Below are 13,133 nucleotides of genomic sequence, written 5' to 3'. Positions count from 1 at the left end.
TGAATGTCTTGTTGAATTTTTTTATTTTTTTTATTTTTTTAAAAAATTTTATTTGGAAGGGACCATGTGCAATTAAAACATAAATGTAAAAACATTTGATGCATCGCACCAGAGTTAGCCTTAGGCTAATTTGCATCTGCAGCCCCTGTAAACAGGTAACAGATAAAAACAACAAACACAACGCCCGTCCATAAAAACAGACAAGCTGATCCAGCACATGGTGCACAGACGATCCACCAGAATCCAGGACAAGTGTTTGATGCTGAACATTTCATGGGGGGGATTTCAAGATTCAAGATTCCTTTTATTTGTCACATGTAATGTATGGTGTCACTGTGAAATGTTGCTGCTGGCTCCAAGATTATGCCACAGATAAACTCTAATACGCAATTCCAAATTCCAGATTTACAATTTTGGGGGGAGCCCCAGACCTCCATCTTCTTGTGTCCCTCCCATATGTGCAGTCCCAGAAAGTAATTCCAACGTTTTTGATACCCCTAAAATCACATGTGGCCCCAGCCAGCCCCCCCCCCCCCACACACACACACACACATTTGAAATGGTCTAGAACCGCCTCCCTCAGTATTATTGGGCAGCATGAGCTGATCGGGATGAAGGTCAGAGGGAACGAGGACTTCTGGTACATCATCTTCACCTGCTTCATTCTGGCAACTGTTGCTCAAGTAATGCATGGGCCCATACTGTGGTTGCACCAATGCTTCTGTTGAAGAGGAGTTTTATACAGTCTACGGAATGTTGTGCAAACATTCCAGACGGGTCGTATCGTACAACCCTTCTAGAATGTTCCTGGACATACCGTGGCACTATAAATGGGCCGTGACCACATATCGCCTGCTTCTGAGCGCTGTTTCCAATGAGGAGAGGGTGTGGGCGGTTACCTAGAGAGAAGCGCGGCCGCCCAGAAAATATTTAACCTTTATTTGACCTTTTCAGAAAGGTGCTGGTCTCGTCTCTGCAGCTCCTTCCAGTCAACCAATCTTTATTAACTAATCCTTAGGCTCGTATTGTGCTGCAGAGGTTGTATGTTTAGAAAGCCAAAAGCTGTTACCAGCTGGCAGATTGACTGAGTGCCTTTTTCTGTAGCATTGCTGTATAGAAGTATGTCACAAAATGTGTGTTTGCGTGTGTGCAGGCCAGTGTAATTTTTCACATTATGGTTGGATTGATGTTGTTGCTATTTGCACAGTTGTCAGAGTTGTTGTAACCCCATGTTACTGCTGTTGTAGGCCTACATGTGCATCTTGATTCTTATGTACAATAAAAGTTTACAAAAGTTCAAGCCTTTGTTCCCAGTGGCTACATGCATTGATTGAAAAGTAAGAAGTTGAAACAAAGTTGCAATTTCAACAGTGATGCAACGTCGACTCAAAGACCTTAATTCACCCATGTTGAAAAGTAAGCCGTTGAAACAACGTTGCGATATCAACGTTGATTCACCTTTCAAAATCAAAACCTAATCCAACGTTGATTCACGTCGTCACATGACGTTGAATCACCTGTGAATCAACGTTGAAATGCCAGCTGGGGACATCTTGCACCCGGTTAGTGAAAGGATATCTCAAAGGCCACTATCATATCATACTAAATACATCCAGCCAAGCTATATTACCACTGATGTACTTAGAGAAGCAGTTCTGCCTGACTTCTAAGCTAAGGACGTTGTCATGGAACTAGCAATGGTTTGCCAAATCATAAAGCATATACTGTACAGGACTTCAAATAAAGTTCTCAAAGTAGATTTTTATTACACCATTAGGATTGGCGGGCTTCATGAACTGCTGGTATTTGAGGGGTTGGTCATTCTCTGCTTGAGAATTGTGAAGTGCGGCGTGTGAGCGTGAAATACGTGAGACTTGGCCGCGCTGATGAGCTGAGCCAGGGTGGAGCTGAGGGATCTCATCTGTCCATGGTGCTGGAGGTGAGCTGAGCCAGGGTGGAGCTGAGGGATCTGTCCATGGTGCTGGAGGTGAGCTGAGCCAGGGTGGAGCTGAGGGATCTGTCCATGGTGCTGGAGGTGAGCTGAGCCAGGGTGGAGCTGAGGGATCTCATCTGTCCATGGTGCTGGAGGTGAGCTGAGCCAGGGTGGAGCTGAGGGATCTCATCTGTCCATGGTGCTGGAGGTGAGCTGAGCCAGGGTGGAGCTGAGGGATCTCATCTGTCCATGGTGCTGGAGGTGAGCTGAGCCAGGGTGGAGCTGAGGGATCTGTCCATGGTGCTGGAGGGGAGCTGATCCAGGGTGGAGCTGAGGGATCTGTCCATGGTGCTGGAGGTGAGCTGAGCCAGGGTGGAGCTGAGGGATCTGTCCATGGTGCTGGAGGTGAGCTGAGCCAGGGTGGAGCTGAGGGATCTGTCCATGGTGCTGGAGGGGAGCTGATCCAGGGTGGAGCTGAGGGATCTGTCCATGGAGCTGACTTGGGAGTATAAAGGCCCCTTGTTCTCCTTTCAGCAACTGCGAGAACGGGGTGCAAGGTGCCAGCCTGCTCATTGGGAGCAGTGTGGGGGTTCAGTGTCTTGCCCAAGGACACTTCGTCATATCGTCAGGAGGAGCCGGGATTCAAACCGCCGACCCTACGATCATTGGACGACCCGCTCTACCTCCTGTGCCACAGCTGTCCTGGATGCAGATGAGGAGTAGAGAGGAGGAGCAGAGAGGAGCAGAGAGGAGAAGTAGAGAGGAGCAGAGAGGAGGAGTAAAGAGGAGGAGCAGAGAGGAGCAGAGAGGAGAAGTAGAGAGGAGCAGAGAGGAGGAGTAGAGAGGAGCAGAGAGGAGGAGCAGAGAGGAGGAGCAGAGAGGAGCAGAGAGGAGAAGTAGAGAGGAGCAGAGAGGAGGAGTAGAGAGGAGGAGCAGAGAGGAGCAGAGAGGAGGAGTAGAGAGGAGAAGTAGAGAGGAGCAGAGAGGAGGAGCAGAGAGGAGAAGTAGAGAGGAGCAGAGAGGAGGAGTAGAGAGGAGCAGAGGGGAGAAGTAGAGAGGAGGAGTAGAGAGGAGGAGTAGAGAGGAGCAGAGAGGAGGAGTAGAGAGGAGCAGAGAGGAGCAGAGAGGAGGAGTAGAGAGGAGGAGCAGAGAGGAGCAGAGAGGAGAAGTAGAGAGGAGCAGAGAGGAGAAGTAGAGAGGAGAAGTAGAGAGGAGGAGCAGAGAGGAGGAGCAGAGAGGAGCAGAGAGGAGGAGCAGAGAGGAGAAGTAGAGAGGAGCAGAGAGGAGGAGCAGAGAGGAGCAGAGAGGAGGAGCAGAGAGGAGGAGCAGAGAGGAGCAGAGAGGAGGAGTAGAGAGGAGGAGCAGAGAGGAGCAGAGAGAAGCAGAGAGGAGGAGCAGAGAGGAGGAGTAGAGAGGAGCAGAGAGGAGGAGCAGAGAGGAGCAGAGAGGAGAAGTAGAGAGGAGCAGAGAGGAGGAGTAGAGAGGAGAAGCAGAGAGGAGCAGAGAGGAGAAGTAGAGAGGAGGAGCAGAGAGGAGAAGTAGAGAGGAGGAGCAGAGAGGGGAAGTAGAGAGGAGCAGAGAGGAGGAGCAGAGAGGAGAAGTAGAGAGGAGGAGTAGAGAGGAGGAGCAGAGTGGATGAGCAGAGAGGAGCAGAGAGGAGGAGCAGAGAGGAGGAGCAGAGAGGAGGAGTTGGAGGAATAGAGAGGAGGAGCAAAGAGGAGGAGGAGAGAGGAGCAGAGAGGAGGAGTAGAGGAACTGGAGGAGGAACAGAGGAGACCAGTGTAGTTAAGGCTCTGGTGCTGCGTCAGAGGCAGACTCAGTCAGACCTCAGCTCTGTGTGCTCATCTGAGGCTGCAGCTTCTGGCCAGACACAAGAATGACTGGACAATAGAGGGCTCAGCACAGTTAGTCTCAAGTCCTTATGTGTGAAGGCCACTCACACACGCACAAACATACACACACACGCATGCGTACACGCACGCACACATGCACACACACACACACACACACAGCACGCACGCACACACACACACAGCCAAACGCACCATACTCAACTTCTCTTTCCCTCACTCACCTCTGAACCTCAGCAGCCAATCAGAGCTGACAATACTGAGCCTTCGCTGCGGGCAGAAAAACCTGCTGAGTCGTCTGTTTCCAGGGAGGAAGACGCTGAGTCGACCAGCAGCTGATTCGAGGAGGGGATGTGAGTGTGTGTCTGTGTGTGTGTGTGTGTGTGTGTGTGTGTGTGTGTGTGTGTGTGTGTGAGTGTAAGTGTGTGTGTGTGTGTGTGTGTGTGTGTGTGTGTAAGTGTGTGTGTGTATGTGTGTGTGTGTGTGTGTGTGTGTGTGTGTCTGAGTGTAAGTGTGTGTGTGTGAGTGTGTGTGAGTGTGTGTGTGTGTGTGTGTGTGTGTGTGTAAGTGTGTGTGTGTGTGTGTAAGTGTGTGTGTGTGTGTGTGTGTGTGTGTGTGTGTGTGTGTGCGGAGGGGGGGGGGGTTCCTTCCCTGTCCTGGTTCCTCCTCTAGGCCTCAGGACGCTGAACTATAGTTACAGAACTGTACCACACACACCAGACACAGCTGGTCTGTAGACCTGGTGGAATCAGAATTAATTCATGGCCATGCAGTTTTTCAACGTATCTAGAATTCAAACAAGTCCATGTCTTGGTCAGGGACCGGACTGAAGAGCCTCTCTTCTTCTGCATGTATTTCATGTTGGGTTCTCTTTCACCCTTGTGAACACGGTGAGAACATGCAAACTCCACACAGAAAGGCCCGGAGACCTTCTTGCTGTGAGGTGACAGTACTAGGTACTGCGCCACCGTGATACATGTGTGCGATTTTGGCCGTTGTGTGTGCTGTGCGTGTGTGTGTGTGCTGTGTGTGTGTGTGTGTGTGTACTGTGTGTGTGTGTGCTGTGTCACCCCTCACTCACGTGTGTTGTGTGTCTCACTGTGTGGCCAATAAAGTTATTTTTTTTATTGTCCAGAGACTGTTATATATGAGGCAGTCAGAGCTCTTATGTTCCAGCTGTATCTGTTACTGAATTTGCTTTCGGTCGTTGTGCATAACATGGAGAAGACATTGGACAGGGTTCAGGGACGAGACAGGACAGTGCAAAGACAGAACAGTGCAAAAAGTAGATTGGTGCACAAACGGATAAGCGGTAGGTGTCTGGTCAGAGCTGGTCTGTAGTAGGTCTGGTGTAGGTGTCTGGTCAGAGCTGGTCTGTAGTAGGTCTGGTGTAGGTGACTGGTCAGAGCTGGTCTGTAGTAGGTCTGGTGTAGGTGTCTGGTCAGAGCTGGTCTGTAGTAGGTCTGGTGTAGGTGACTGGTCAGAGCTGGTCTGTAGTAGGTCTGGTGTAGGTGTCTGGTCAGAGCTGGTCTGTAGTAGGTCTGGTGTAGGTGTCTGGTCAGAGCTGGTCTGTGGCTGTAGCATCTTAGTGTGAACGACGTCTAAACCCAGACTGGGCCTTGTTCACATCCTGCTGGAGAATCTCTCTCACACACACACACACACACACACTCACACACACACACACACACACACACACACACACACACACACACACACACACACACACACACACACACACACACACACACACACGCACCAGCTGTTGAACATCCAGTTCCAGCCTACCAGTGTTAAAGAAGCATTAATCAATCTGACCCGAATTAGTTTACTGATTTGACTAAATACTGATTTGAAAATGGAATGATATGCGGTCCCAGGTGTGTGTTACAAAGAATTTTAACACGGCTTCCAGCCAATCAGAATCAAGAACCAGAACTAACCGTTGTATAAGAAGCATTAATCAATCTGACCTCCTGTCTGTCTAGGGGGATGGGAGGTATAGCTCTGTGTCTCCAGTTACACACACAGATCAACAACATCAAACATTAACGCTGACCCGATTCAACCAGCAGAGAGGCGGCTGAACACGAGACCAGAGACGGTCCTTAGACGTGGACAGATGATCCGAAGACTCTGGTGTCACAGCTCCCTCTGGTGGTCAGAGGCAAAGAGCGCAGAGAGAAAAATCCATGTGAACGACTTCATGCGCGTTCTCGACAACAACATCCATCTGCAGAAAATGTGCAGCGACAGCGACCTCTATGGACACACAATTCGGTGGAGATCTGGGGGCACAAGGGTGAGAAAAGGTATAGGATGATGGTGACTAATTATATCCCTGTGCCAATAGTTGATTCTATTCTAGAGAGAGAGAGTGTGTGTGTGTGCGTGTTTGTTTGTGTGTGTGTGTGTGTGTGTGTGTGTGTGAGAGAGAGAGAGAGAGAGAGAGAGTTTGTGTGTGTGTGTGTGTGTGTGTGTGTGTGTGTGTGTGTGTGTGGTTCTGAGTGATGTCTGTCTGTCCCCAGACTCCAGAACAGTGGTGGGGAGTGCAGGTTGGAGTGCTGAACCTGGAGGAGTCCCTACAGCCCCCACAGAAGGCCGGGCCAAGGTGCTGTCTGTCCTACAATGTTCATCTCCACACCAACAGGAGAACATTCTGATTCTGAATAAACTGTTTGACATTGTCAGGGAAATGTGTTGCTTTTAACTTGGGACCACACCCACATACCAGCTGTGCTGCTCATCCCACAAACAGGACAGGATCCTTACAAACGGGACATCGTTGTAGAGGGAAATGAACAGGCTTTCCATTGATAGAAGATGCAATGCTAATAACACAGTAGCAACAGAGATGATCGACCAAACACTAATTTACTAACTTTATTTTACAAGTTTATATGGTTAGCTTAGACCACGAGTGATTTCTCAAACTAATTGGCTACAATCCTCATGGCTGCTATCAGGCAAGTCTGGCATAGTTAGTTGCTAGGGCTCGTTGTTGACAGCCAATCATCTTGTGCCACGTCATCACATCCAATCATATAAAGGCAGGACCCTGAGCAGATCAGTCAAATGAATGTTCTAGAATTCTGGACCTCAAAGGGTCTTTATTGGCCACGGGTGAGGGTGACACAACACACACACACACACACACACACACACACACACACACACACACCTTCAGTGGTCGCTGGTGGAATTTGTCCTCTGCATTTCTCCCGTCCAAGCCGTCCTCCTCCAGGGACAGCCAGGAGCAGTGGGCAGCCTCATCAGTGTCCTCCTCCAGGGACAGCCAGGAGCAGTGGGCAGCCTCATCAGTGTCCTCCTCCAGGGACAGCCAGGAGCAGTGGGCAGCATCATCAGTGTCCTCCTCCAGGGACAGCCAGGAGCAGTGGGCAGCCTCATCAGTGTCCTCCTCCAGGGACAGCCAGGAGCAGTGGGCAGCCTCATCAGTGTCCTCCTCCAGGGACAGTCAGGAGCAGTGGGCAGCCTCATCAGTGTCCTCCTCCAGGGACAGCCAGGAGCAGTGGGCAGCCTCATCAGTGTCCTCCTCCAGGGACAGCCAGGAGCAGTGGGCAGCCTCATCAGTGTCCTCCTCCAGGGACAGCCAGGAGCAGTGGGCAGCCATCGTTCATGGAGCCCCGGGGACCAAGTCCAAGTGCTCAGTCCATGTCTTGGTCAGGGACCGGACTGAAGAGCCTCTCTTCTTCTGCATGTATTTCATGTTGGGTTCTCTTTCACCCTTGTGAACACGGTGAGAACATGCAAACTCCACACAGAAAGGCCCGGAGACCTTCTTGCTGTGAGGTGACAGTACTAGGTACTGCGCCACTGTGCCACATGTGAGTGATTTTGGGGTTCTGCTCAAGGACACTTTGGCACAATGCTGAAGGAGGACAGCTTGGATGGGAGAATATGAGTCAGTCAGAGCTCTTATGTTCCAGATGAATCTGTATCTGTAGCCTCTGTTCCAGTGAGATCAGGTGTCTGAACACAGCAGCGTCCCAAACAGCTTCACTCTGCTGAGCTGAGGGCTTCTATCATCATCATGAAAGAACAGCAGACTGTGTTTCAGGGAGAAATGACTCTCATTATTAACTGCTATCAGCTGTGTTGAATTCAGCACCAATAACAACAGTGAGGGAAGAATAGAGGTTGTGGTATTCTGACCCATTCAAGTATTCTGAGGCTGTGTGTGTGTGTGTGTGTGTGTGTGTGTGTGTGTGTGTGTGTGTGTGTGTGTGTGTGTGTGTGTGTGTGTGTGTGGATTAAAGATATGATTTATAAGATCCAATTGTTGTGGGCTTGTTTGCGATGAAATTAACAATCTCAAATGAGATTCTCTGCTGTGTATCTGACCAACAGTAGAATACCACAGTCTACCTGACCAACAGTAGAATACCACAGTCTACCTGACCAACAGTAGAATACCACTGTCTACCTGACCAACAGTAGAATACCACTGTCTACCTGACCAACAGTAGAATACCACTGTCTACCTGACCAACAGTAGAATACCACTGTCTACCTGACCAACAGTAGAATACCACAGTCTACCCTGAGCAATATTACTGTCTATCCTGTATATCCTTTACCAATATTACTGTCTATCCTGTATATCCTATACCAATATTACTGTCTATCCTGTATATCCTATACCAATATTACTGTCTAGCCTGTATATCCTATACCAATATTACTGTCTATCCTGTATATCCTATACCAATATTACTGTCTATCCTGTATATCCTATACCAATATTACTGTCTAGCCTGTATATCCTATACCAATATTACTGTCTATCCTGTATATCCTATACCAATATTACTGTCTATCCTGTATATCCTATACCAATATTACTGTCTATCCTGTATATCCTATACCAATATTACTGTCTGTCTCTCCTGTCTCCTCCACTGCTCTAGATCCTTGTCTGGGCTGTGAAGTAAAGACAGAACTCTTGTCCTCTCTGTAGTCAGGGGTTCCCCTGGAGTTTGGGAAGTGGAGGAGTCCTTCATTCATCCTTTGAGAGGTGGGAGAGCCCAACTGTCTGTTAACTGGCTGAAACTCCCCGAGCTCCTTATCAACACAATAAGAAACACAAAATAAACACTCAAGTTGACTTATCAAACCCATTTTATTTCTAAGAGAATACAGAATAACAGAATAAACCTTTAACAGGATGTTGTAGATGAGGGAAAATAGGCAATCTATTTCTAATAGAACAGAAAATCAAATCTATTTCTTATAGAACAGAAAATCAAATCTATTTCTAATAGAACAGAAAATCAAATCTATTTTGATTACTCTGATTGATTATTTTGAGAAATTAAAGTATTCACACACGATTGGAAACGTAAAATCATTTCACAACACACAATAATAAAAATAAAGAGCAAGAGATCCCACAAGCACATAAAAGATAACCTCTCCCAACATGTTAAAGTTACTAAACAGGTGAATAGTGACGGTAGTTTGTGACGGGTAACGGCTTCACAGAGATGTAGCAGAGCATCACTGAGCTTTACAGAGATGTAGCAGAGCATCAGTGAGCTTTACAGAGATGTAGCAGAGCATCACTGAGCTTTACAGAGATGTAGCAGAGCATCAGTGAGCTTTACAGAGATGTAGCAGAGCATCACTGAGCTTTACAGAGATGTAGCAGAGCATCACTGAGCTTTACAGAGATGTAGCAGAGCATCACTGAGCTTTACAGAGATGTAGCAGAGCATCAGGGTCCTCTGAGGAGCAGACAGGCACCAGAGAGGGGGGGTCAGCCCAACCCTAACCCCAGCTTGGAGGGAGAGTGGTTCTCCAGAATGAATACATGCTTCTGTAGCCAATCAGAGCTTAGTATTAAACCAAGCCCAGATAGACAGTATCAACGTAATCTCTATGGTCAAACTGTAGGATTCTTCTGTCAGTGTTGAGAGACGGATCAACACAGAGGAATGTGTTCATCTGGACGGACAGACTGGGCTGTGGTCTAAACATGACCGTGACATCATCACCCCGCTCCTGATAGGACAGAGTCAGGTGACCTCATCTGAGAAGACACGCCCTACTAATGATCATATTTACAGTATGACAGCAGGAAGACACGCCCTACTAATGATCATATTTACAGTATGACAGCAGGAAGACACGCCCTACTAATTATCATATTTACAGTATGACAGCAGGAAGACACACCCTACTAATGATCATATTTACAGTATGACAGCAGGAAGCAGTGCAGAAACAGAGAGAAAACATACTTGATGAGCCGGGAAAATAAATGTATTTTTCTATATATTTGAAAGAAAAAAGTCTCACATTTGCTTGTGTTACTTGCGCAAACTATACATCCTGACATCAGACTAAAATGTAATTTCTATCAAATTATGACAGTCATGCAGGCCTCATTAATGATCTATTGGACATCATCAGAGACACAGCTGATTCATTAGTCATCTATTGACATCATCAGAGACACAGCTATTTCATTAGTCATCTATTGACATCATCAGAGACACAGCTGATTCATTAGTCATCTATTGACATCATCAGAGACACAGCTGATTCATTAGTCATCTATTGACATCATCATCAGCTGTTTTGGGTAAATTTGTCTTCGTGCTGCGCTGCATATTAATCTGATTGTTGAGTTAGTTGACTTGTCTCTATTTCCTCCCCTAGTTTCTGCTGCTCTTCTGTGAGGACACACACACACACACACACACACACACACACACACACACACAGAACAACAAGGTAAATAACAACAGTGTAAACACTGAATTCATGTTGATGGTGATTTTACATTTAGGACAAATTAGGACAACTAGCAGGTCATACAGTTCACTATCCTGTTTACTATGATGAATATGTCACTGTGTGTGTGTGTTTATGTGTGTGTGTGTGTGTGTGTGTGTGTGTGTGTGTGTGTGTGTGTGTGTGTGTGTGTGTACGTACGTGTGATGTTATTGGAGGAGTGAGATCCGACATCAGAAGCTACATGGAGAAACAACCAGACCAGTTAAACTGAGGAACAACCAGACCAGTTAAACTGAGGACCAACCAGACCAGTTAAACTGAGGAACAACCAGACCAGTTAAACTGAGGACCAACCAGACCAGTTAAACTGAGGAACAACCAGACCAGTTAAACTGAGGAACAACCAGACCAGTTAAACTGAGGAACAACCAGACCAGTTAAACTGAGGACCAACCAGACCAGTTAAACTGAGGAACAACCAGACCAGTTAAACTGAGAAACAACCAGACCAGTTAAACTGAGGAACAACCAGACCAGTTAAACTGAGAAACAACCAGACCAGTTAAACTGAGGAACAACCAGACCAGTTAAACTGAGGAACAACCAGACAAGTTAAACTGAGGAAAAACCAGACCAGTTAAACTGAGGAACAACCAGACCAGTTAAACTGAGCTGATGAGGAACAGCTGACTGAGATGGATACAGTCAGACACCATGGATACCAAAACACACCTGACACATGTTGAACAACAGGAAGGACAGTACAGCCTCACAGGATAGTGTGGTGAGATGGACATGTAGGAGAATAACATGTGAACACAGATATACTGTATGTGAACATGTATATGTGTAGTGTATGTATGAGTCATATTTTCATCACAATACTCACTGTTAGCTGGAGTGAAGCCTGAAACACAGATGACTCAGCATTATTAAAGTGATCCATATGATTAGTAAAACATTGATCATCTCCACTACTGATCGCACATAGTAATCCACTATCAATACTGGAAATGCACAGTGGTGCTCAGAGCATCAGGGTCAGATATCCAGAGCTGCTTCTCCTCTCTCACCTTCCTGAGCAGTCTTCTTCCTCCAAATGACCAGTCCAGAGATGATGCCCATGACCAGGAGAAGAACCACCACCCCTCCAATGATGAGGCCAGAGGAACCTGTAACAACCAACACAGAACATTCAGCCTGTAGCTGGGAGTCTCCCATGCTGCTGATGTGACAGTTTCATCATCAACTCTCACACTCTTCTCTGGTCACTTCACTAGGAGACCAGAGGGTCACTCTGGGAAAAGACACCGCAGACTAAAACACTTCCACACAGAACAATGCTGCCACTTGTAGCAGAACCCTGTCATGTCAGGTAGAACCCTTTTGGGAGGGTTCTGTCATGGCGCCAAATGATTCTATAGTATGTGGAACGTCTTGAGTGTATGTGTGTGGGAATATGGTCTCCTCTGAAAGATGAGCAGGATGGAACACTGATAAACAAGGACCAGAGGATATGTAATAATAATAATAATAATAAGCATAATAAAAACAACAACAACAATAATAATAACAATAATAATAGTAATAATAATATAAGTAATACTACTACTACTACTACTACTACTAATCATACTAATAATAATAATAATAATACTATGAATGTATACTATAATCTGTGTTTAAAGAGGACATCCTATTGTGATTCTCTCTCTCATTCTATGGTCATTCTCTCTTTCCTGGGTCTTTCCTCCTGTCAGTCTTACCTGGGTTACCTGGGTCAGGCCGGTTGGTCTTCACCACAGAGCGCTCCAGCTTGGTGACAAAGTCCTCCTGGATCCCTGAGACCTGAACCACACACTCCCACCTCCCGCTGTCCACGTCCTCAGGCTTCACTGTCAGGAGAACACGGGTCTGGAAGGTTCCGTCCTGGTTGGGGAGAACCTCTCTATAGTCCACGTCCTCGAACACCTCCTCTCCATCTCTCCTCCAGAACACCATGACTCCTCTGGGGTAGAAGCCTGTAGCATGGCAGGTCACTGGAGAGGAGGGGCTCTTCTGGAGGAGAGACACAGAGGGAGGGACTGGGGAGAGAGAGAGAGAGAGATGGAGAGAGAGATGGAGAGAGAGATGGAGAGAGAGAGAGAGAGAGAGAGATACAGAGAGAGAGAGATGGAGAGAGAGATGGAGAGAGAGAGAGAGAGAGAGACAGTGAGAGAGAGAGATGGAGAGAGAGAGATGGAGAGAGAGATGGAGAGAGAGAGAGAGATGGAGAGAGAGAGAGAGGGAGAGAAGGAGAGACAGGGAGAGAGAAGGGGGGAGAGAGGGAGAGAGAGATGGAGAGAGGGACAGAGAAAGGGAGGGAAAGAGGGACAGAAAGATGGAGAGAGAGGGAGAGAGAGAGAGAGAGAGAGATAGAGAGATGTAGAGAGAGAGAGAGGGAGAGAGATAGAGAGAGAGAGAGATAGAGAGGGAGAGAGAGATGGAGAGAGAGAGAAAGAGATGGAGAGAGAGAGGGAGAGAAGGAGAGAGACAGGGAGGAGAGAGGGAGAGAGAGGGAGAGAGAAGGGGGGAAAGAGGGAGAGCGAGAT

At 47.3% G+C, this 13,133-nt stretch overlaps 1 protein-coding gene across 2 annotated transcripts in view; it reads right to left on the bottom strand.

Annotated features, from left to right (window-relative positions):
- Positions 1-8,948: 8,948 nt before the first annotated feature.
- The window catches only part of LOC311328011 (major histocompatibility complex class I-related gene protein-like), a 19,813-nt gene continuing 15,628 nt past the window's right edge, over positions 8,949-13,133 (bottom strand). Inside the window, exons 4-8 of one of the 2 annotated variants that reach the window (XM_084461122.1) lie at positions 12,309-12,626; positions 11,616-11,714; positions 11,432-11,449; positions 10,741-10,779; positions 8,949-10,478 (exon numbers count right to left, since the gene is read on the bottom strand). In XM_084461122.1, the coding sequence (XP_084317248.1) occupies positions 10,417-10,478; positions 10,741-10,779; positions 11,432-11,449; positions 11,616-11,714; positions 12,309-12,626 (536 nt within the window). In that variant the 3' untranslated portion in view covers positions 8,949-10,416. The remainder of the gene's footprint in view (positions 10,479-10,740; positions 10,780-11,431; positions 11,450-11,615; positions 11,715-12,308; positions 12,627-13,133) is intronic. The other variant, XM_084461123.1, reaches the window with a different exon arrangement.

This window comes from Borostomias antarcticus, assembly GCF_949987555.1.
Source record: "Borostomias antarcticus genome assembly, chromosome: 36".
NCBI classification, from domain to species: domain Eukaryota; kingdom Metazoa; phylum Chordata; class Actinopteri; order Stomiiformes; family Stomiidae; genus Borostomias; species Borostomias antarcticus.
The sequence above is the reverse complement of the archived record's forward strand: the minus strand, read 5'-3'. Positions and strand labels throughout refer to the sequence as shown.